The sequence below is a fragment of the Macaca mulatta genome, chromosome 2, assembly GCF_049350105.2.
Source record: "Macaca mulatta isolate MMU2019108-1 chromosome 2, T2T-MMU8v2.0, whole genome shotgun sequence".
Taxonomy (NCBI): domain Eukaryota; kingdom Metazoa; phylum Chordata; class Mammalia; order Primates; family Cercopithecidae; genus Macaca; species Macaca mulatta.
Window position 1 is genome coordinate 111,652,018 of NC_133407.1, and position 23,230 is coordinate 111,675,247.

The 23,230-nt window shown below is 45.9% G+C and overlaps 1 protein-coding gene and 3 long non-coding RNA genes across 8 annotated transcripts in view; 1 reads left to right on the forward strand and 3 right to left on the reverse strand.

Annotated features, from left to right (window-relative positions):
- Positions 1-23,230, forward strand: part of ZNF589 (zinc finger protein 589) — a 96,260-nt gene that overhangs the window by 57,914 nt on the left and 15,116 nt on the right. For 2 of the 5 annotated variants that reach the window (XR_013413854.1, XR_013413853.1), the window contains exons 4-6: positions 6,950-8,815; positions 11,398-11,614; positions 14,322-14,528. Coding sequence is in view for 3 of the 5 variants with exons in the window: in XM_077992492.1 (XP_077848618.1) it covers positions 6,950-8,814 (1,865 nt within the window). In the remaining 2 variants the exon portion in view is untranslated. Of the gene's footprint in view, positions 1-6,949; positions 8,939-11,397; positions 11,615-14,321; positions 14,529-23,230 lie in introns of those variants that run through there. The other 3 variants (XM_077992492.1, XM_028844079.2, XM_028844078.2) reach the window with 2 other exon arrangements.
- Positions 42-5,591, reverse strand: LOC144339168 (uncharacterized). The gene is made up of 2 exons (XR_013413891.1): positions 5,542-5,591; positions 42-1,352 (listed from the first exon to the last, which is right to left on the reverse strand). It is a non-coding gene; the product is annotated as an uncharacterized LOC144339168 (long non-coding RNA).
- On the reverse strand, positions 5,857-11,398 carry LOC144339142 (uncharacterized). The gene is made up of 2 exons (XR_013413863.1): positions 10,050-11,398; positions 5,857-9,287 (listed from the first exon to the last, which is right to left on the reverse strand). It is a non-coding gene; the product is annotated as an uncharacterized LOC144339142 (long non-coding RNA).
- LOC144339140 (uncharacterized) lies at positions 17,578-19,628 on the reverse strand. Its single transcript, XR_013413861.1, has 2 exons — positions 19,332-19,628; positions 17,578-19,053 (listed from the first exon to the last, which is right to left on the reverse strand). It is a non-coding gene; the product is annotated as an uncharacterized LOC144339140 (long non-coding RNA).

Here is a 23,230-nt window from a genome sequence, read left to right on the forward strand (position 1 = left end):
TCTCTTCCTTCATTTTTCCATTTAAGTATTTACTGACCATATTCAGTGTGCCAGCCAATGTTTTAATCTCTTAGAACATATCGATGAATAGAATAATAAAGCAATTCTTCTCTCATGGAGCTTACATTCTAGTATAGGTAGACTGACAATGTACAATAAGCAGCATATATAGGTAAATTATATATGTCAAAGGATAATAAGTGCTACATAGTTAAAAAATGTATAAGATATATATAAATATAAGTAGAGCAGATTAAGGGAGATCTGAAGTGCCTGGGTGTGGAGGCAACTGGCTGAACTTTTAAATTGCGTGATCAGGGTAGGCCTCTCTGAGGAAGTACATTTGAACAAAGGCTTGAAGGAGGTAAGGAGGTTGGGTATGTGGGTCAGGTGGGAAACTGCTCCAGACAAGAGGAAAGCAGTGCCACGGCTCTGGAGGCAGGAGCATATCTAGTCCTTTGGAGGAAAAGTAAAGAGGCCAAGGTGTTTGGAGTACAGAGAACGAGGAGGAGAATAGTAAGAGATGCCTTCTATGACCTAGAAGTTGGAAATGTTTGAGGTTTAAGGTATAAGTCTGTCAGTTTGATGTTTTAAAGATTACTGGATATCATACATCATGTTTTTATTCACTTATTTGAAAACTAAAACTGATTACTAGGTTAGCAAATAACAAAATCATTCTGGATATTCTTGAGTTATTGATGAGAGTCAGATTTTCAAAGTTCCTCACATTTCTCTCAGCAGCTTTCTCAAGGTTTGTCTTCATCTGGCATAGCTATGAATTAAATAGTTCTGATTTATTCTCTTTGCATCTGTTTAGACCTATTTTGCACTGCTTTAATCTCATTTGAATTGGCCTCATTTCAATCCTAGTTTTGCTTATTTCTATTTCAGTGCAGATTCATCCATTTAAGTTAGCTTTCAATTGGCCAATCTGATCTGGTCTCATTTCATCTGGTCTTGTTACTCTATCTTTATGCTCATACATTTTGTTGATTCTGAAGAATATGTTAAAATTGTCTTAAAATAATCTGATTCAAATTAATCTTGACCCTGAAACTTTGGATCTCATTGGATCCATTTCAGGTGTTAAACTGTTTTTGTTCTTGATCCATCTTTCCCTTTCTCTCTACATCACTTTTTCTCTTATTGCTGAATTATTTAAAGCAAATCTCAAATATCATGACATACCACTCATGTTATATCACAGTGCAACTCCAATAAATAAGGATATTTTATTTTATTTATTTATTTTTTTTGAGATGGAGTTTCACTCTTGTTGCCCAAGCTGGAATGCAGTGGCGCGATCTTGGCTCACTGCAACCTCCACCTTCCGGGTTCAAGCAATTCTCCTGCCTCAGCCTCCCGAGTAGCTGGGATTACAGGCACGCACCACCACACCCCGCTAATTTTTTTGTATTTTTAGTAGAAACGGGGTTTCACCATGTTAGCCAGGCTGGTCTCGAACTCCTGACCTCAGATGATCCACCTGCCTCAGCCTCCCAAAGTGCTGGGATTACAGGCATGAGCCACTGTGCCCGGCCTAATATTTTCTTATATAACCACAGTGTCATGATCAGAACTCAGAAAGTTACCAGGAATGCTTCAGTATCATCCAACACCTAGATCATCTCAAGTTTTTTTGCAAAATTGAATTGGGATTCAGATGAGATCCACACATTCCATCTTCTAAAAAATTCTCTTAATTTATATCAGCTCCTTCTCTGTCTCCTTTTTTTTTTCCCCTGTAGCCCACGGATCTGTTTGTAATGTTCTGAATCTAGAATATAAATCTATGTTAGATAGTATCATAAAGTAATTTTTGCATGGTAGATTGTAAATCAAGAGAAAATAGTTTTTGAGCTTTACCAAGAGGTGTTCACCAATATGAAAAAAAAATCACATCACTCATGGCAGTGCTGGTTGTGGTGTTTGAGTAACCGCTTGCATAGCACACTTAGGTCTGTCACTACTAGAACACACATAGTCATCAATAAGGCACATCCATGTGTGTCTGCATTTGTAGCTGTCTTGTCTACAGTGTAAGCACTTGTCTTGTCCTGTAAGCACCTGATTGCTCTGGTATGTCTCATAATGTAGCCCTGTCAAGAGATTACATATTGAAATGAATATTTTTATTGTAAATTACTTTCTTTTTTTCTTTTTTTCTTTCTTTTTTTCTTTTTTTTTTTGAGACTGAACTTTGCTCTTGTCACCCAGGCTGCAGTGCAGTGGTGCAATCTCGGCTCATGGCAACCTCTGCCTCCCCAGTTCATGCAATTGTCCTGCCTCAGCCTCCTGAGTAGCTGGAATTACAGGCATGTGCCGCCATGCCCGGCTAATTTTTGTATTTTTAGTGGAGACAGGATTTCACCATGTTGGTCAGGCTGGTCTCAAACTACTGACCTCAGATGATCTGCCTGCCTCAGCCTCCCAAAGTGTTGGGATTACAGGCGTGAGCTGCCACGCCCAGTTCCTTTCTTTGTAATGTTTTGGATAGGGCATTACATTATTAAAACATTCTGCGGCCAGGCGTGGTGGCTCATGCCTGTAATCCCAGCACTTTGGGAGGCTGAGGCCGGCGGATCACGAGGTCAGGAGTTTGAGAACAGTCTGGCCAACACGGTGTAACCCCACCTCTACTAAAAATAGAAAAAAAAAAAAAATCAGCCAGGCATGGTGATGTGCACCTGTAATCCCAGCTATGCAGGAGGCTGAGGCAGGAGAATCACTTGAACTTGGGAGGCGGAGGTTGCAGTGAGCCAAGATTGCACCACTGCACTTCAGCCTGGGCGACAGAGCAAGACTCCATCTTGGAGAGAAAAAAAACACAAAACATTCTGCATATGAGTACATTTAATTAAATACGAATTTTATTTCAGGACAGTAAGTGAGATGTTACGAAACATAAGTTACAAAAAGGAGGCTTTTGTTCTGACAGTATTGAGAACATCTTCTGCCTAACCCTCTAGTCCTTTTTTAATTAACTTGGCTCCTGTCACTCATTTACTCAAAAGTATGTATTGACTATTAAACGCTGGGTCTAGTTCTGCATTCTTAGACTATACCAGTGATATGTATGGGAGAAGGGTGCTGTAGACATAGAAACCAGACAGTGTAAGTCATCTGGATGGGAGGATAGTGTGGCTCAGATGGAACAAATGAAGGCTGGAGAATAGGCTTGAGTCAAAGAAGCAGTAGGTGGAACCCAGTGGGCCCTCTGAGCAGCTTGGCTTTTACTCTGAACATTATGGACTTCCTTTTTTTTAAGTTGAAGGGTCTTGTTTATTAGAAATGTAGAAAAAAGAAGGAAGAGGCCAGGTGCAGTGGCTCACGCTTCTAATCCCAGCACATTGGGAGGCCGAGGCGGGCGGATCATGAGGTCAGGAGTTCGAGACCAGCATGACCAACATGGTGAAACCCTGTCTCTACTAAAACTATTAGCCGGGCGAGGTGGCATGTGCCTGTAATCCCAGCTATTCAGGAGGCTGAGGCAGGAGAATCGCTTGAATCCGGGAGGCGGAGGTTGCAGTGAGTCGAGATCACGCCACTGCACTCCAGCCTGGGTGACAGAGCGAGACTCCATCCCAAAAATAAATAAATAAATAAATAAATAAAAACAAAAAGGCCAGGCGCGGTGGCTCACACCTGTAATCCTTTGGGAGGCTGAGTTCGAAGCTCAGGAGTTCGAGACCAGCCTGGGCAACATGGTGAAACCCCGTCACTATTAAAAATACAAAAGTTAGCTGGGCACAGTGGCACACCCCTGTAGTCCCAGCTACTTGGGAGGCTGAGGCAAGAGAATTGCTTGAACCTGGGAAGCGGAGGTTGCAGTGAGCCAGGATCACACCATTGCACTGCAGCCTGGGCAACAGAGACTCTGTCTCAAAAAAATAAAATAAAATAAAATAAGAGGAAGAATTGGCTTTAGTCACCCACTCCCATTCCATTCTTCTGTTCCTTCTTCTAGGACAGAACTCTGTGGCTCCAGGGCTTAATTTCTTTTGGATGGATGGGGGTCCAGTTGGCTTTATTATTTATTTGTCTGAGACAGAGTCTTGTTCTGTCACCCAGGCTGGAGTACAATGGTGCGATCCTGGCTCACAGCGACCTCCGCCTCCTGCGTTCAAGTGATTCTCCTGCCTCAACCTCCCGAGTAGCTGGGATTACAGGCGCCTGCCATCATGTCCGGCTAATTTTTGTATCTTGAATAGAGATGAGATTTCACCATGTTTGCCAGGCTGGTCTTGAACTCCTGACTTCAAGTGATCCACCCGCCTCGGCCTCCCTAAGTGTTAGGATTACAAGCGTGAGCCACGGTGCCCTGCCCCATTTGGCTTTAGTTACCCGCTCCCACCACCACATTCTTCGATTCCTGATTCTAGGGCAGCACTCTGTGGCTCCAGGGCTTCATTTCTTCTGGATGGAGAGGGGTCCTGGTTTCAGTGACTCCTCTGGAGCGGTGTAGCTTAGGTAGTCCTCATCCCTCTTCCTGTCCTGAGAGAGTTGGAGCAGTTGGTCTGGGTGTCTGGGAATCTGATCATCAGGATGTCTGGATGGCAGCTTTGCAAGCCTAGAGTAGTCAAAGCCTGGAACACTCCTGGCCCCTAGATGTAGTTCAAAGGCCAAAGTTGGTTAGCTTTCCCAAGAGGTATTGCATCTATGTCAGGGGGCTTAATTCTCACTGGCTTCTTTTCTTCAAAGGCCTAGTCAAAGAAGCAAGGATCTCATTATTTATAGAACATAGGCCTTTAAACAGCTCAGAGTTATTCGTGGTGTATTGAGAGTATTTAGGAACACATATTTTGGCATCCTGAACCCTGTCTTGTCCTTTCTTACTTTATGACTGTGGACACAATGTTACTAATCCTTCTAAACTTCAATTTCCCGATCTATGAAATGATAATACCAGGATTAAATTTGGTCTTTATGTAAAGCCCTGCATAGCACAAAACACAATGCTGGGCCCATAGTAAGTGATGTTTATTATGGGGTCTATTATTATTAAGGATAATAATAATAGTAATAGAGCTTACAATCCAAATTCAGGTAATAAAGACCATCGGAACTTTATACAAGTGAATAAATAAATAAAAATTTGGAGTTTATTTAATTGTCAGGCAAGGGAATGAATAGTAAAGAAACCTTACTGAATAGTTCACAGAGAGGACTACTAAATAGTAGGAAGGCAGTTTTATGGCATTTGTGCTAATTAAATATGAAAGACCAGGACTCTGCATAGGATGGAATGAATCCATGGGTCTATACATGTTTGGTTAAAACAATTCTCCTGGCCAGCGCAGTGGCTCACACTTGTAATCCCAGCACTTTGGGAGGCTGAGGAGGGTGGGATCACCTGAGATCAGGAGTTCGAAACCAGCCTGGCCAACATGGTGAAACCGCGTCTCTACTAAAAATACAAAAATTAGCCGTTTATGGTGGCGCGCGCCTGTAATCCCAACCACTCAGGAGGCTGAGGCAGGAGAATTGCTCGAACCCAGGAGGTGGAAGTTGCAGTGAGCGGAGATCCCACCATTACACTCCAGGCTGGGCGACAAGAGTGAAACTGTCTCCAAAAAAAAAAAAAAAAAGGCCGGGCGGTGACTCACACCTATAATCCCAGCACTTTGGGAGGCCGCGAGGTGGGTGGATCACAAGGTCAAGAGACTGAGACCATCTTGCCCAACATGGTGAAACCCCGTCTCTACTAAAAATACAGAAATTAGCTGGGTGGAGTGATGGGCGCCTGTAGTCCCAGCTACTCGGGAGGCTGAGGCGAGAGAATCACTTGAACCCGGGAGGTAGAGGTTGCAGTGAGCCGAGATCGTGCCACTGCACTCGAGCCTGGCGACAGAGTGAGACGCTGTCTCAAAAAAAAAAAAAAAAATCCTATTTATTAGTTAGGCAAGGGTCTTCAGTTAGGCTGATAAAGGGTCTGGCCTGGATTACAAAAGGTTCATGGTTGTTATTTTCAGCTGGTTAGAAACAGTTGCAATTTAATTTTGATATTTCTTAGGAAAGTACAGCTCAATGGTAACATTGCTGTATTTGCTGACTTGTGGAAAACAGGGAAGAGCAGGTCTTGGATTGGAGGACCAAGAGCCAGCCTCCTAAGTCAGTTGTGCCTGTCTTCTCCACTGATGAATCCTTACTTCTGTAGAACCTGGCATGTAATCTTCCTCTAATAAATATCTACTGATAAGTGGGGAAACTCAAATGAAGGCTTCCTATGCACATTCTTCAACTACTATTCTGTACTGCATTCTACATTGGCGGACATCGAGACTAAGTGACTCCTATCTCAATCCATCCTTCTCAAAGGAAAAGTCATAAAGAGCATTCCCATATAGGTCACAAAGACTGTTCTCTCTCAGTGGAAACAAATGCTTGTGGCATTATGTGATTATGGTAGAAGATAATTTTAGTATAACTGTAGATATTTACAGAGCTGAGGATGTCTCAGATGCCTACTTGGAAGATTCTCTGTTGGGATAATATATAGAATAGATTCGGCTGTGGGTTTTTTTGGATTAAAGTAAAACATGTAATAGGTAAAAATGGAGTGCAATGTATAATCTGAATCTAATCATGGGAAACATCGGGAACTTTTTTTGTGACGGCGTTCACCGTGTTGCCCAGGCTAGTCTTCAAGTCCTGAGCTCAGGCAATCCGCCCACCTTGTCCTCCCAAAGTGCTGGGATTAACAGGCATGATCCACTGTACCTGGCCCTTTGTATTATTCATATTCTTGCAGCTTTTCTGTCTATTTGAAATGATTTCCAAATCAAAAGTTTGAAGAAGTTGAATGGAAATACAGGTCCTGCATAGCACATCTTGGGGAGAAAGACTTTAATCATTTAGAATGATTAATGGGCCAGGTCTTACCATAAAACAGGAGCCCAGTCAGCCCTTCCTGTGACTTTTCTGACTGGAAACTTTCTCTCTTCAGCAGAATCAAAGCCAGAAGTCCACACCTGCCCTTCTTGCCCTCTGGCTTTTGGCAGTCAGCAATTCCTCAGCCAAGATGAGCTACACAATCATCCCATTCCAGGTTTCCATGCAGGAAATCAACTCCACCCAGGAAACCCCTGCCCAGGGGATCAGCCACAGCCACAATGTCCTTCTGATAAAAATCACAGGGGGGCTGAAGCAGAAGATCAACGAGTGGAAGGAGGCGTCAGACCCTTGTTTTGGAGTACAAATGAGAGGGGGACTTTAGTGGGTTTCTCTAGCCTGTTCCAGAGACCACCAATAAGCTCTCAGGGAGGCAACAGAATATTAGAGATACAGCTCAGTCCAGCCCAGAATGCAAGCTCTGAGGAAGTAGACAGAATTTCCAAGAGGGCAGAAACCCCAGGGTTTGGAGCAGTCAGGTTTGGAGAGTGTGCACTAGCTTTTAACCAGAAGTCAAACCTGTTCAGACAGAAGGCAGTCACAGCAGAAAAATCTTCAGACAAAAGGCAGTCACAGGTGTGCGGGGAGTGTGGGCGCGGCTTTAGCAGGAAGTCACAGCTCATCATACACCAGAGGACACACACAGGAGAAAAGCCTTATGTCTGCGGAGAGTGTGGGCGAGGCTTTATAGTTGAGTCAGTCCTCCGCAACCACCTGAGTACACACTCTGGGGAGAAACCTTATGTGTGCAGCCAGTGTGGGCGAGGCTTTAGCTGCAAGCCATACCTCATCAGACATCAGAGGACACACACAAGGGAGAAGTCATTTATGTGCACAGTGTGTGGGCGAGGCTTTCGTGAAAAGTCAGAACTCATTAAGCACCAGAGAATTCACACAGGGGATAAGCCTTACGTGTGCAGGGACTGTGGCCGAGGCTTTGTAAGGAGATCATGTCTCAACACACACCAGAGGATACATTCAGATGAGAAGCCTTTTGTTTGCAGAGAGTGTGGGCGAGGCTTTCGTGCTAAATCGACTCTCCTCCTACACCAGTGGACACATTCAGAGGTGAAACCTCATGTGTGTGAGGAGTGTGGGCATGGATTTAGCCAGAAGTCGACGCTCAAATCACATCAGAGAACACACTCAGGAGAGAAGCCTTATGTGTGTGGGGAATGTGGGCGGGGATTTAGCCGGAGGATATTCCTCAGTGGACACTGGAGGACACACACGGGAGAGAAGCCTTACACGTGCTTTGAGTGTGGGCGAAACTTTAGCCTCAAGTCCGCTCTTAGTGTACATCAGAGGATACACTCTGGGGAGAAGCCTTATGCGTGCGCGGAGTGTGGGCGCGGCTTTATCACAAAATCACAGCTCATCAGACACCAGAGGACACACACAGGAGAAAAGCCTTATGTCTGCGGAGAGTGTGGGCGAGGCTTTATCGCTCAGTCAACCCTCCACTACCACCGGAGTACACACTCCGGGGAGAAACCTTATGTGTGCAGCCAGTGTGGGCGAGGCTTTCGTGATAAATCAGCTCTCCTCGCACACGAGCAGACACATTCAGGGGAGAAGCCTTATGTGTGTGGGGAATGTGGGTGGGGATTTGGCCGGAAGATACTCCTCAGCAGACACTGGAGGACACACACAGGAGAGAAGCCTTACGCGTGCATGGAGTGTGGGCGAAACTTTAGCCACAAGTCCACTCTCAGCTTGCATCAGAGGATACACTCGGGGGAGAAGCCTTATGCTTGCACGGAGTGTGGGCGAGGCTTTAGGAGGAAGTCACAGCTCAACATACACCAGAAGACACATTTGGGGAAAAGCTTTAGAGGTGCAAGGAGTGAGGATGTGATTTTCGCAAGTCAGCCATCAGCCGCACCAGCAGAAATGCTCAGGGAGAAGCCTTGTTTGTAAGGTAATGTGGACAGAGCTGTACGTGGACATCATTCCTTGTCACATGTCAGAGGACACACTCGGGAGAAGCCTTCTTCATGGAGTGAGAGTAAAGTGTTGGCTGGAAGTGGCCCCTTAAGAGATACTGGGAGTCAAATCTATCCACTGTACACCCACCCCACTCTCGTTCTAAGGGCTTTAGGGAGAGTCTTCTGACCACTTACATTCCTACAGATGTGAAGATGGCAGAGATCTAACTTCTGAGGGCAGAGCTGTCAAGTGACAGTCCCCTTAGAGGAATGGTCTTTGCATCTGACTACTTCCTCCTGCAACTGTGTTCTTCCATTGGCTTCTATGACACTCTCCTGCTTTTTTTTTTTATACATCTCTAGCCTTTGCTGTGTCCTCTCCTACCCCACCTTTAGATTTTACTCAGAGTTCAGTTTCCAACTCTACAATCTGAGGGACTCCTTAACCAGGTCCCCTTCCTAACCCTCCAGGCCCAAATCCAAGATTCTTTAACCATACTCTAAAAGTTCTTCAGACTCAGGACTTAAATATCATAGCCACACCACCTTGGCCTTCAATGACAGGGATCTAGCAATGCCACATCATTGACCTTCCAATACCAGGTTTAAGAGTTTTTAAGGCCGGGCGCGGTGGCTCAAGCCTGTAATCCCAGCACTTTGGGAGGCCGAGGCGGGTGGATCACGAGGTCAGGAGATCGAGACCATCCTGGCTAACACGGTGAAACCCTGTCTCTACTAAAAATACAAAAAACTAGCCGGGTGTGGTGGCGGGCGCCTGTAGTCCCAGCTACTCGGAGGCTGAGGTGGGAGAATGGCGTGAACCCGGGAGGCGGAGCTTGCAGTGAGCCGAGATCGCGCCACTGCACTCCAGCCTGGGTGACAGAGTGAGACTCCGTCTCAAAAAAAAAAAAAAAAAAGAGTTTTTAAACACAGCTCCTCTTTTTTTTTTTTTTTTTGAGACGGAGTCTCGCTCTGTAGCCCAGGCTGGAGTGCAGTGGCCGGATCTCAGCTCACTGCAAGCTCCGCCTCCTGGGTTCACGCCATTCTCCGGCCTCAGCCTCCCGAGTAGCTGGGACTACAGGCGCCCGCCACCTCGCCCGGCTATTTTTTTGTATTTCTTAGTAGAGACGGGGTTTCACCGTGTTAGCCAGGATGGTCTCGATCTCCTGACCTCGTGATCCGCCCATCTCGGCCTCCCAAAGTGCTGGGATTACAGGCTTGAGCCACCGCGCCCGGCCTAACACAGCTCCTCTTAAATCATCCAATCTCAGTACCCAGTGTTTTAGCCATGCTCGGGTGGCTAAATTACATCCAGGAATAGTGCTAGGGCCTTTAGCCATTTGTTTCTCCTCACACTCCCAGGGCCCATATGGCCCAGGTTCTGACAGTTTACCTTACTCCCTTGGCCTGGGGCTGGCCCTACCTGACATCCTATGTCAATGAGTGTACCTTGGAGAGCTGTCCACTCAGGCCCCAGTGCCTTTATTTGCTAAGAGACTGCCACAGAAAAGAAGGGGAGAGATGTTTGTGTAACCTCAAAATACTTAGGCTTGGTTTTGATGCTGGAGAGGAAGAAGGACTTGGAGAGAGAGAAGGAATGGCTGATCCAGAGGCTTTTGTCCACTCACTCTCACTGGAAGTGGTTGATCTCCAGGGAATCCCCAAGGTTAGCCTGGTTAGGGGAAGGGCTAGGGGTACCTGGAATGTAGGATCTCCCCACTGCCTGGCCTACCACCCTAATGCTGCCCATTTCCCATGGCCTGAGCTAAAAGCCATAGGAAGTGTCCATGGCCTGAGCTAAAAGCCACAGAAAGTGTGCGTATGTGTGTGTGTAGGGGTTGCTGTGCAGGGGAAGGGTGGGACACCATCATTCCACAAGACCTCGAAGTTACTTCTCCCATAGAAAAACAAAAGTGGAAAAATTAATGATCAAACAACTACTTTAAATATGAGGGGGAGAAAAAAGTGTTCATTTTCTATTAAAATCCATGTGGGCACTGTGGAGACACCGCACAGGTCTGGTCCGGCAAGAGGACTGTCAGGTCCAGGCAGTCACAGGAAGAGATTGTAAGATGCAATAAGTCTGAATTTCTCTTCAAAGGGTTTAGCCCGTTAACTTCCTTATCCTTGTTCTCAAACTCAACTTTCTTGTTCTTCCTTGCCTCTAGTTACCGTAAACAGCCTACCCCCTTCCCATCAGCTCTAGTCAATAATTCACATCTGTTCCCTTGGTTACCTGTACCCATTGTTCCTCTGAAACTACACACTACACCTCTGTACCTCATGTCCCCCTCCCCTTCTATATTTAGGAAAATATGTACAAATGGCCAATTGGGTCAGCTCAGATTGTGCAGTCCAACCACAGCCCATGGGGGGAGTGACAGAGATGGGGACTATGTTAAGGATAAAAAAAATCCTGGTCTCTCTTTTTCTGTGTGCTCATGTGATCTTAATTGGCACAGGTGGCACCCTTCTGTAGAAGTAAATTACCTTGCTGAGAGAATTAAACTTTTGCCTGAGTGCTGGTTTTACTTCATGGCACCGAGCATTTATTCCTGGGGCATTTTATATCCAGCAATTCTAGGGGCTCGTCCAGGATCCCCATTCTCCTTTGGGAAGGGGTCTTCAGTCAACCTACCCAGGGGAGACACAACCCACTGCCCTGTTGGTGGCCTCAGGGACGGGAGATTGAGACCCACCTGTTGTGATGAATAAACCTGGACGGACTCTCAACAACGCGGGGAAGAAAGACTTGCAATACAGCGGTGACCAGGGAGACTGCACAGACCAAGGTAGAAAACATCGCAGGGGTGACAAAATATTTCTCTAGTGGTTTTGCGGGGGTCAGGGCATTCTGGAGGTTGAAAGTGCATGAATGGTAACAAGCACTACTGCTGTGCGGAGTGAGTCCAATCTGCGGTTCCATGGTCATCTCATATGGCTTAGGGTGGCCCTTTGGGGGTCCTGTCTGGGGTTTATACTGACCCGCCATCAATGCTAAGAGTGACCTGGAACATTCCCTCAAGGGAATGTTCGGCCAGAGTGGACAGTGAAAGAAGGGTGCAAGGAACCTCCAGCAGGTGGAGCTAAAGGATAGGTGAATTAGCAAAGCTTTCAGTGAAGGACAGGCAAGAGACCCCTAATATGAGGGGTTGAGCCACAGCAAGCCCCCGCTAGGCAAGAGATTCCTAATATGAGAGATAGAGCCTAGCCCGGACCCAGTATGGTAAATAATACAAGCAAAAAATATAAAGTTAGCAACAAAGATACACTGCCTGATAGTCCCCTAGGTCTCAAAGATATACCAACTGATAGCCCCTTAGGTCTCATGCTAAAAGGTTGGAAAGATAACAAGAGAACTAAACATAAGACAAAGGAACATGATAAAATAATTGCTGTTCTATTTGGTCTCAAAGACCTATCCTCAGTCCCTCAATCTTCTGGCCAAAGTTTGGATTGACTAAGGGTATACTATTATCAACTTTTAATTAAACATGTAAGTAATAAAAGCCCAGTTTCTCAAGAAGAACTGGACTATGCTCTTTGTTGGAAGTGAAGACCTGTCCTCCCTTTTCCCTTATGCACCTGCCCCTACTGTAGAACCAGTGAGAGAAGGGGGGATCCTGGCAAAGAGAACAGCACATGGTATCCCCTAGACCATCGTCCACCTAATACCCCTAGTCCCCCTCCTAATACACCCAATCCTTCCCCTCAGGCCCAGCCTAAGTCCCCCTCCCAAAAAGAACTCCAAGCTCCTAATTCGCCAGGTAGCTTTTGCTGAGCTAGTAACATCAAGGATCCACTGCAACTTGTCGGCATCGCCCCACCCATAGTACGCCTCAGTGGCAGGCAAAGCCCATGCTCCTGCCCCCTGGCTGGTCCACGTTCCCAGCACCATATTGACAGCGGCTCTGCAAGACATATGGGCCAGGCCCCAGCCTATGCCCCGAGCAGATTACAGTATGGGACATCTGCCTTACTTTTGCCAAGGTCAAGTAATATGGGGCCTAAGGTGCAGCTCCAAGCAGCTAGGTATCCCTGCAGCTAAGTCTTCTAAGCAAGTAGTAAATAATCTTTCAGCAGATATATCCACTAGCATTTATTGTGGTCAGGTCAGTGTTAAAAGTAAAAATATCCACTAGAAAAGAATTTTGGTTCTTTAAAGTCACTTTTTTTTTTTTTTTTTTTTTTGAGATGGAGTCTTGCTCTGTCGCCCAAGCTGGAGTGCAGTGGTGTGATCTCGGCTCACTGCATGCTCTGCCTCCCAGGTTCACGCCATTCTCCTGCCTCAGCCTCCCAAGTAGCTGGGACTACAGGCACCCGCCACCACACCTGGCTAATTTTTTTGTATTTTTTAGTAGAGACGGGGTTTCACCACGTTAGCCAGGATGGTCTCGATCTCCTGACCTTGTGATCCGCCCGCCTCAGCCTCCCAAAGTGCTGGGATTACAGGCGTGAGCCACCGCGTCCGGCCTCTTAAAGTCACTTATATTAAAATATGCTACCAGAAAAGAATTACATGTGTATAAATAAGTGTGAAGCTATCCTGTTAAAAAGGATGGTTTAACATTACTGATAATTCGTGTAACCTAGCAAGTTTCTTAATGAGAGATGCAAATCTAAAAAGAAAGCACGCATGTTTAGATTTAACTGATTACCATACACACGTCTGGCCAAACAAGAGAAACCCCCTTCAAAATTGATTAAGGGAAAAAGAATGCAACAAGTGTTCAGTGATTAATAAAAGTTCGAGAGAAAATCAAAGTGTTTAATAATTTGTCTATTCAAATTTATAAGCTGTCTGCACTTAGTCAAGCTTTAAAGTCCCTGCAGGACCCAGAAGGATCCATCTATACTAATTCTAAATATGCTTTTACGGTGGCTCATACATTTAGAAAATTTCAGACGGAATTAATAGTAAAAGTTAAAGCCTTGTTTATGAGGCGTTAATCACCGAAGTGTTAAGTAACCTTCAGTTACCAGAAAAGAAAAAAATAGCTATTGTCCATGTCCCCAGGCACCAAAAAGCCTGTCTTTCAAGAGTCAAGAAAATAACCTAGCAAATCAGGTAAGCCAGAAAATAACCTAGCAAATCAGGTAAGCCAGAAAATAACCTAGCAAATCAGGTAAGCCAGAAAATAACCTAGCAAATCAGGTAAGCCAGAAAATAACCTAGCAAATCAGATAATGCTGCAGGAGCGTTTCTCCTGTAGGCGCTAAAGGGAACTCAGAGAAATGTTATTCAAACCTCTTATGAAGGAAGTCTTATCTCCACCTACATTAGAGGACCCATTAAAGACCCCAAGCTGTGTATAGCACAGTCAAAGTTTATATGTGTATAGGAATTTATACCCTTAGCCAAACAATTCTAGAGACTTGGTTGCCATAAATCAAATGTCTTCTGACTTCCTATTACCCTACTAAGAATCCAAACTACCTCTCAAAGCAATCCAACATTCCTACATACTTGGTTTATACTTCCACTTTCTCTTCCCTCAGAACTCACAATTTTCCAGTACAGGCGCCACCCCTAGAGTTTCCAGTACCTCGACACCAGCCTGAGGAGCTGGCCTAGTGCCTCTAACCACTGAAACTGCAGTCCAAACAGCAAGAAAAGATGGACCGATCGCACCTGAGTCAAGAAAGCACCGCCATTCCTGAAGTCGTGGGCCATTATCCAAGGGAAAAAACCCCCTCAAACCTAAGGTTAAGAAAAGTTTAACACTCTTATCTATTCTATTCCCCTTTCTTCTTTCCTCATTCTCTTGCTGACCTTGTTATCAATGTAACTAGGTCAGACTCACCCCAAATCATTACCTTTGATGCTTGCCTTGTCATGCCTTGTCAAAAGGATGAATACTGGGAAAGATATGTCTCTACTTTAGAAAAATACCTCTGCCCCAGCTGGGTGCGGTGGCTCACGCCTGTAATCCCAGCACTTTGGGAGGCTGAGGCGAGTGGATCACGAGGTCAGGAGATCGAGACCATCCTGGCTAACACGGTGAAACCCCGTCTCTACTAAAAATACGAAAAATTAGCCAGGCATGGTGGTGGCTAATTTTTTAGCCTGTAGCCAGCTACTTGGGAGGCTGAGGCAGGAGAATGGCGTGAACCTGGGAGGCGGAGCTTGCAGTGAGCCAAGATCACACCACTGCACTCCAGCCTGGGCAACAGAGCGAGACTCCATCTCAAAAAAAAAAAAAATACCTCTGCCCCTTCAGAGAAGCCATTGACCCCGTGCCTTGCTCATGGCGGGGGTACCAAGACACCCCAAGTTGGGAGATATGTTCTCAGTGGGCAGATGGCATCCTAACTACCAGAGAATATGGCGGGACCTCCCCAGAAATCTGTACCGACCTAAAATCTTACCTCCGCCTTACCAAAGGAATCACCCCCTCTAGTTGTCAACTTGACCACTGTAACCCAGTAACAATCTCTATTAATGCCCCTACCTCCACCAATCCTATGCCCCCTTTAGAACGCTTGTATGGATTAGGAGTGGAGGCCAATGGATATGACCACATAGGCTTCTTTAAAATACGCTTTGTTGACCCCCTTCTTCTTCTTTATCCGAAATTTCTACTCTACCTAAAAACAATGCCAAAGTAAATACTGTAGAAGTAAAAGATTTAAGACAAAGCCTAACAACTGAAACAGGATATCAAGATGTAAATGCCTGGTTGGAATGGATTCAATATTCTGTCCGCATGTTAAACAAAAGCAATTGTTATGCTTGTGCGCACTGCAGACCAGAGACCCAGATTGTCCCCTTTCCACTAGGTCCACTTCGATCGACCAGGCATGGGCTGTGTGGTACTTTTTTTTTTTTCCAGGATTCCACAGCCTGGGGCAACAAATCATGCCAAGCGCTCTCTCTGCTATATCCCAAAGTCCAACACCATGTGGGTCAGCCCCTGAGGACCATCCAGCTTCCGTCTCCCAATGTCAGTTTCACTTTGTGTCTTTCACAACAGGGGGAGAATTTGGCATTCCTTGGAAGCTTAACGGGATGCAGTGAGCTTAAGCCCTTCCAAGAGCTTACCCATCAGTCTGGCCTTAGTCATCCTCCAGTGGATGTATGGTGGTATTGTGGTGGACCCTTACTGGACACTGCCAAGTAACTGGAGCAGTACTTATGCTCTTGTCCAATTGGCTATCCCTTTCACCCTGTCATTTCATCATCCAGAGAAAGAAAAACCACAACACCGAAAAATAAGAGAAGCCCTTATCGGTCTTTTGACTCTCAAGTTTACATAGATGTCATTGGAGTCCCACAGGGAGTGCCTGACAGGTTCAAAGCCCGAGACCAAATAGCTGCAGGATTTGAATCCATATTTCCATGGGTAACTATTAATAAAAATTTAGCTTGGATAAATTACATCTATTATAACCAGCAGTGGTTTATTAATTACACCAGGGATGCTATCAAAGGAATAGCTGACCAATTAGGGCCTACTAGCCAAATGGCTTGGGAAAACAGAATAGCTCTAGACATGTTATTAGCTGAAAAAGGTGGAGTCTGTGTTATGATTAAAACCCAATGTTGTACCTTCATCCCAAACAACACTGCCCCCGATGGGAGCATAACAAAGGCCTTGCAGAGACTTACCGCTTTATCCAATGAATTAGCTAAAAATTCTGGAGTCAGTGACCCCATTTGAGGATGACTAGGAAAGTGGTTTGGTAAATGGAAAGGACTCATGGTCTCAATTCTTATTTCCCTTGCAGTTGTAGTAGGCGTCCTCATTCTCATTGGGTTTTGTGTCATACCATGCATCCGTGGGCTAATACAAAGAATTGTACAAACAGCACTTACTAAAGCCTCCTCCTCTACCTCCTCTACCTTATTCAAGTAAGCTTTTCCTTTTAGATCAAATCAAATGGCAAAGCCAAGACATGTTTAAAAAGTTTGAGGAGAAAGGACTGTAAGAAAATTAAAAGGGAGGAATTGTAAGATGCAATAAATCTTTCTGATTTTCTCTTCAAAGGGTTTAGCCTGTTAACTTCCTTATCCTTGTTCTCAAACTCAACTTTCTTGTTCTTCCTTGCCCCTAGTTACTGTAAACAGCCTACCCGCCTTCCCATCAGCTCTATTCAATAACTCACATCTGTTCCCTTGGTTACCTGTATCCTTTATTTCCCTGAAACTGCACGTCTCACACGCTCCACCTCTGTACCTCACGTCCCCCTCCCCTTTTATATTTAGGAAAATATGTACAAGTAGCCAATTGGGTCAGCTCAGACCAGTCCGGCCACAGCCCATGGGGGAGTGACACAGAGATAGGGACTGTGTTAAAGACAAAAACTCCCTTGGTTTCCCTTGTTCTGTGTGCTCGTGATCTTGATTGACACACGTGGCACCCTTTTGCAGAAGTAAATTGCCTTGCTGAGAAAATTTACCTGAGTGCTGGTTTTACTTCGTGGCATCGAGCATTTATCCCTAGAGCATTTTATATCCAACAAGATGCAGAGGGGACCTCTGTCCAGGCCAGGGCCAATGGCTTTGGGTGCCTTCTAGTCAAGAATCACCCCTTCCTTTGTCTCTTTGAAAAGAGGAGGAAACCAGGGCTGTAATGGCCTCATCTCAGCAATAACAAGCTCGAGATGTTGTGAGATCTTCACAATAAAGGTTTGCAGGGGAAGGAGGGGGTGGGGAAAGGAGTAGCTGAGTCTCTGGTGTAGGGGCTGACAGCTCATTTCTGAAGGATGATAGTGTAGCAGGATGAGCCGCAGATAAAACTCCTCAGACACCGAGTTAAAGAAGGAAGGAGTTTATTTGGTCAGGGGCATTGGCAAGACTCCTGTCTCAAGAGCTGAGCTCCCCAAATGAGCAATTCCTGTCCCTTTTAAGGGCTCACAACTCTAAGGGGGTGCTCGTGAGAGGGTCATGATCGATTGAGCAAGCAGTGGGTATGTGACTGGGGGCTGCATGCACCAGTAATTAGATCAGAACAGAACAGGATAGGGATTTTCACAGCGCTTTTCTATACAATGTCTGTAATCTATAGATAACATAACCAATTAAGTCAGGGGTCGATCTTTAACGACCAGGCCCAGGGTGTGGCGCCAGGCTGTCTGCTTGTGGATTTCATTTCTGCCTTTTATTTTTTAATTTTTCTTTCTTTGGAGGCAGAAGTTGGGCGTAAGACAATATGAGGGGTGGTCTCCTCTCCTCGCTTAATAGGAGGCCTCATTCAAATGACCGCAAGGCTCAGTAAGTCAAACTGAGATCAAGGCAGCCTGTCTCACTGCCAACTTCATCCTTCAACCCCACCCTAAGGTTCCCTGGCTCTGCCCATTTTTTGGTTGTTGTATTTGGTCCTCCAAATCCTTCATCCCATTTCCTTGAGCTTTGTCCCTCAGTGCAACTTCTCCCTCAGCACACACCTAGGGACTACTCTTTATCCCTCCCTGCAGACTTATTCTTCAGCACTGAATTCTCCGTTTGTTTCCCAAATTTTATTGCAGTGGTGCCTGCAGGGTAGGATGATGGGGAAGAGTGCTTTGGGAGGAGCCACAGAGGGCTCTGGAGGGGCTACTTGCCACCTCTGCTGCTTGCCCAACATTTGGGGAATGAGGATAGGACTTCCCAAGGTCGGTTCCAGCTGTCACTGATCCCCTACCTCCTCCCTCTCTGAGGAATGGCTCCACCTCACTTTGCCAATTTTAGCATCTTAATGGTCTGCATTTAGAGGCCACTTTCCCATAAGCCTCTGTGGGAGTGCTTGCTCAGTGCAATCCCAGGGGTCTTGGTTTTCTGCAGCTGTTCCTTTCCAACATCACTCCCTTCTCTCCCCTGCCTTGTTAACCCTCCTTTCCCATCTAGAAGGGTCCCTTCATGTCTTGGCCTTAGGAATTCCTCTTTTTAGGCCTTGGAGTGAGGTGAGAATCAAGATCTCCACAACTGACTCCTGTGATTCAGGAGTGCTGGGTTCCATGGTAAACCTCTCCAAGAAAGGAACCGGCAAGGGTGGAGTGAGACTTGGGTATTTATAATGAGTCTTCAAGGGATCATGGGCTCTCAGAACCTTAGAACTCAGGACTTGTGAATCCTGCATAACTCCTGGAGAACTGAGATAACGCTGGGCTCAGATTAGGAATCTGGGGCTGCTTGCCATTGGGGGAAATGAATCCCACTGTTCACCCTGACTTGGGTGATTCAAGGGCCCTGATTCCCCAGGACCGTGTTTGATTAAGAAGAGTAAGCCCGGCCGGGTACAGTGGCTCATGCCTGTAATCCCAGCACTTTGGGAGGCCAAGGCGGGCGGACCACAAGGTCAGGAGATTGAGACCATCCTGGCTAACACAGTGAAACCCCATCTCTACTAAAAATACAAAAAATTAGCCGGGCGTGGTGGCCGGCGCCTGTAGTCCCAGCTACTCGGGAGGCTGAGGAAGAGAATGGCCTGAACCCGGGAGGCGGAGCTTGCAGTGAGCCGAGATTGCGCCTGGGTGATAGCGTGAGACTCCGTTTCAAAAAAAAAAAAAGGGCCGGGCGCGGTGGCTCACGCCTGTAATCCCAGCACTTTGGGAGGCCAAGATGGGCGGATCACGAGGTCAGGAGATCGAGACCATCCTGGCTAACACAGTGAAACCCCGTCTCTACTAAAAAAATACAAAAAACTAGCCGGGCGAGGTGGCGGGCGCCTGTAGTCCCAGCTACTCGGGAGGCTGAGTCAGGAGAATGGCGTAAACCCGGGAGGCGGAGCTTGCAGTGAGCTGAGATCCGGCCACTGCACTCCAGCCTGGGCGATAGAGCAAAACTCCGTCTCAAAAAAAAAAAAAAAAAAAAAAAAAAAGAAGAAGAAGCCCAAAGGAGAGATTGTGGAATGATGAATGTGTGGGGAGATGGTTAGATGAAGGTTTAAACTTGGAGATTCCAATTCCATGGGGGAGAATTTTGTGCGGTGGGAGACTGACAAATGAGAAAATCTGTGAAATGTTCCAATAGATACTGGGAAGAGGTATCTGTCTTTTGAAATATCCAAGCTTTTATGGATTTCTACATTACTTCTTGTTCTCAAGCTGAATCTATATTGAAGATTTTAAAAATCTGGTATATCTGGGCCAGGCACAGTGGCTCACATCTGTAATCCCAGCACTTTGGGAGGCTGAGGCTGGCAGATCACTTGAGGTCAGGAGTTCGAGACCAGCCTGGCCAACACAGTGAAACCCCATCTCTACCATCTGATCTGTTCCCAAGCAAAGAAGAGAGACTACCAAATATATGATGTTGGTAACAATAGCATGCCTGTCTTATAGATGAGCAAATAAAAACAAATGTAGATAACTTGGCCATGTTCACACAGCTAATTAGTAATGGTACTTGGGTTTAGCCTGGGATTCTGGAAACATCTGGAGTTTGGGTCTGAGGGGTTGTTCTGTTCAATTCCTTGCCCCCAGGCAGCCTGGTCCTTCAAATTCCTCTGGTCTCCTAAAATCTGACTAATTCTGGCCGGGCGTAGTGGCTCACACCTGTAATCCCAGCACTTTGGGAGGCCGAGGTGGGTGGATCACCTAAGATCAGGAGTTTGAGACCAGCCTGACCCAACATAGTGAAACTCCATCTCTACTAAAAATACAAAAATTAGCCAGGCGAGGTGGCTGGCACCTGTAATCCCAGCTACTCAGGAGGCTGAGGCAGAAGAATCATTTGAACCCGGGAGGCAGAGGTTGCAGTGAGCAGAGATCACACCATTGCACTCCAGCCTTGGCGACAGAGTGGGACTCCGTCTCAAAAAAAAAGTCGAATTCTGATACAAGCAAGATTTAGGTGTCTGCTACCCCAGACCCATCTCCAGGGACCTCTTATGTGAGATTCCAACGTGGCCTATTGACATTTTCCAAGCTGGAAACCTCTATGATAAGGCACTGCAGAAACAGTACCTGGTGAACATTTGTACTTCTTATCCCTAGAACATTGGATCCTTCCAGCTTAGAATTCCTTGTTACTGGGGACAGAGTGGGGAGCTGTTTCTACCAAAGAGCACAGGAAGTGTCTGCTAAACTAATGCTGTTACTAACTTGGCCGTTCTGGCTTTCCCATGATGGTAGGCTGGCAGGAAAAGGGAGGAGCCATTATACTTACATAGGTCATTGACCCTGATTATCATGCATTGGTGATGTTGCTACTCAAGTTTATTTGAACCCAGGAGGTTCTGTGTGCTTCCATACCCAGGCATAACCATCAGTGGGCACTTGCAGCAATCACAGCTCTCTATCAGGGTAAGTCAGCTAAGGCATCTGACCTCTTGGAAGTGAAAGTCTGCGTTTTCCTAGGAGGTAAGCATCTTTGACCTGTAAAGGCTGGCTCTGAAGGCAGGAACTATAATATGGTTGGTAAAGGAGGGAGGTAATAAGAATCAATTATGGCTTCAGGCCCAGTTGTAATGATGGGAAATGTTATCTTTACCACTAATCCACTTACATTGAGTCTTAAGTAGAGCTCGTGGCTCACTGGGTTCTTGCCTGGCTCTGTGATATGCTGAGCTACATGCAGAGCTGGCACACGGGCAGACTCAAACACAGGCAGGGGAGGATGGCACTGGACAACTTTTAGGCCCCATCTCACGTCCTTTTGGCTCACATTCCTACCCTGAGCATAGCTGCACTCAGGTGAAATCAAAGACCTCCTCACCGTTTCTCTCTTGCTCCTTGAAGGAGCTTCTCTGCTGATGCAGTGTGGGAAGCCTGCAAGAGCCCCTCAGCCTTTCTGGCAGTAGGCAAGTCTGGGACTGCAAATGGGTTAGGTCTCCCTGGCAAATCACTGACAACGGATGATGGAAACCAATGGGCAAATAACCAGCCTCCTAGGCTTTGGTGGCAGACAGAGGATCACCAACTAGATTGAAGCCCAGTGTCCACAGTGGTAACCAGCTCAATACCCTATGCTTGGGATGGCCTTCCCTTCTCCTTTCTTTTATTCTTTTAGTGTCCCGATGCCTGTTTTCTGATTTCCCTTCCTAAAATAAACTACCTGTACACAAGTTGCCATCTCATGCTCTGCTTTTGGGAGGCCCTGAAGCATAGTGTATTAGTCTGTTCTCATGCTGCTAGTAAAGCATACCCGAGACTGGGCAATTTATAAAGAAAAGAAGTTGAGCTGACTCACAGTTCACATGGCTGGGGAGGCCTCACAGTCATGGCTGAAGGCAAATGAGGAGCAAAGTCATGTCTTACATGGTGGCAGGCAAGACAGCTTGTGTAGGGGAGCTTCCGTTTATAAAACCATCAGGTCTCATGAGACTTACTCACTATCACAAGAATAGCACAGGAAAGACCCAACTCCAGATTCAATAACCTCCCACCAGGTCCCTCCCACAACATGTAGGAATTATGGGAGCTACAATTCAAGATGAGATTTGGGTGGGGACACAGCCAAACCATATCACATAGACACAAGAGCTATTAAAGAGACAAGTGTAAGCCTGTGACTCCTGGGACCACTAAACCAGAGGAAGAGCTCTCACCTGAATTATAATTTGTGTTGGGAGGGTTCCCTTTCAAATGTATATTCTGTGGGAACTCATAATCTCAGTTGTCTTCTTACTCTCCTGTATCCTCTGTTCCTCTCTTTTGGCAAAGAACTAGAGCCTATACATCAATTTATGTTTTACCAGTCCTTCAAAATGTCCATAAGCTGCCAAATTTCCCTAAACTTGATATATTTCTCCTTAAGTCACAATCAAACTTAAGGAAACAGTATATACTCATTGTCCTTGTTTCCTTAAATCCAAGTTCTCCATTTTCTTGCAATTTTTCACTTATAGGATCATCTAAAATTTGTGGGTGAGGTTTCTTTATATTGGAAATTTGTAGGGAAACCCCACCTGGAGCATCCAAAGATGGGAAAGAGTTGGGGGTCAGAGCCATGGATAAGATACAAACGTCCCAGATTGAGACTATGTAGGAAAAACATGTCTAGTGTCTGGGAAGAGATGTTATTTTGGGAGAGAGAAAAAAGCCACTCAACTGTGGTTGCACTGCCAGAGACCCGGTTACCACCCAGTCATCCATAGCACAGAAAGTCCCCCACTTACAATGGTTTGACTTCCATTTTTCAGCTTTATGCACTCAGTAGAAACTGTACTTAGAATTTTGAATTTTGATCTTTTCCCAGGCTAGCAACATGCAATATGATACTCTCATGATGCTGGGCAGCGGCAGTGAGCCATAGTTCCCAGGCAGCCACACATCACCAGGGTAAACAATGGACACTACAGTTCACTGTGCTGACTGATAATTTTGCCCAACCATAAACTAATGTAAGTGTTTTGTTTGTTTGCTTTTGTGGCAGTGTCTTACTCTATCACTCAGGCTGGAGTGCAATGGTGCAATCTTGGTTCACTACAACCTTATCCTCCAGGGCTGAAGCAATCCTCCCACCTCAGCCTCCCAACTAGCTGAGA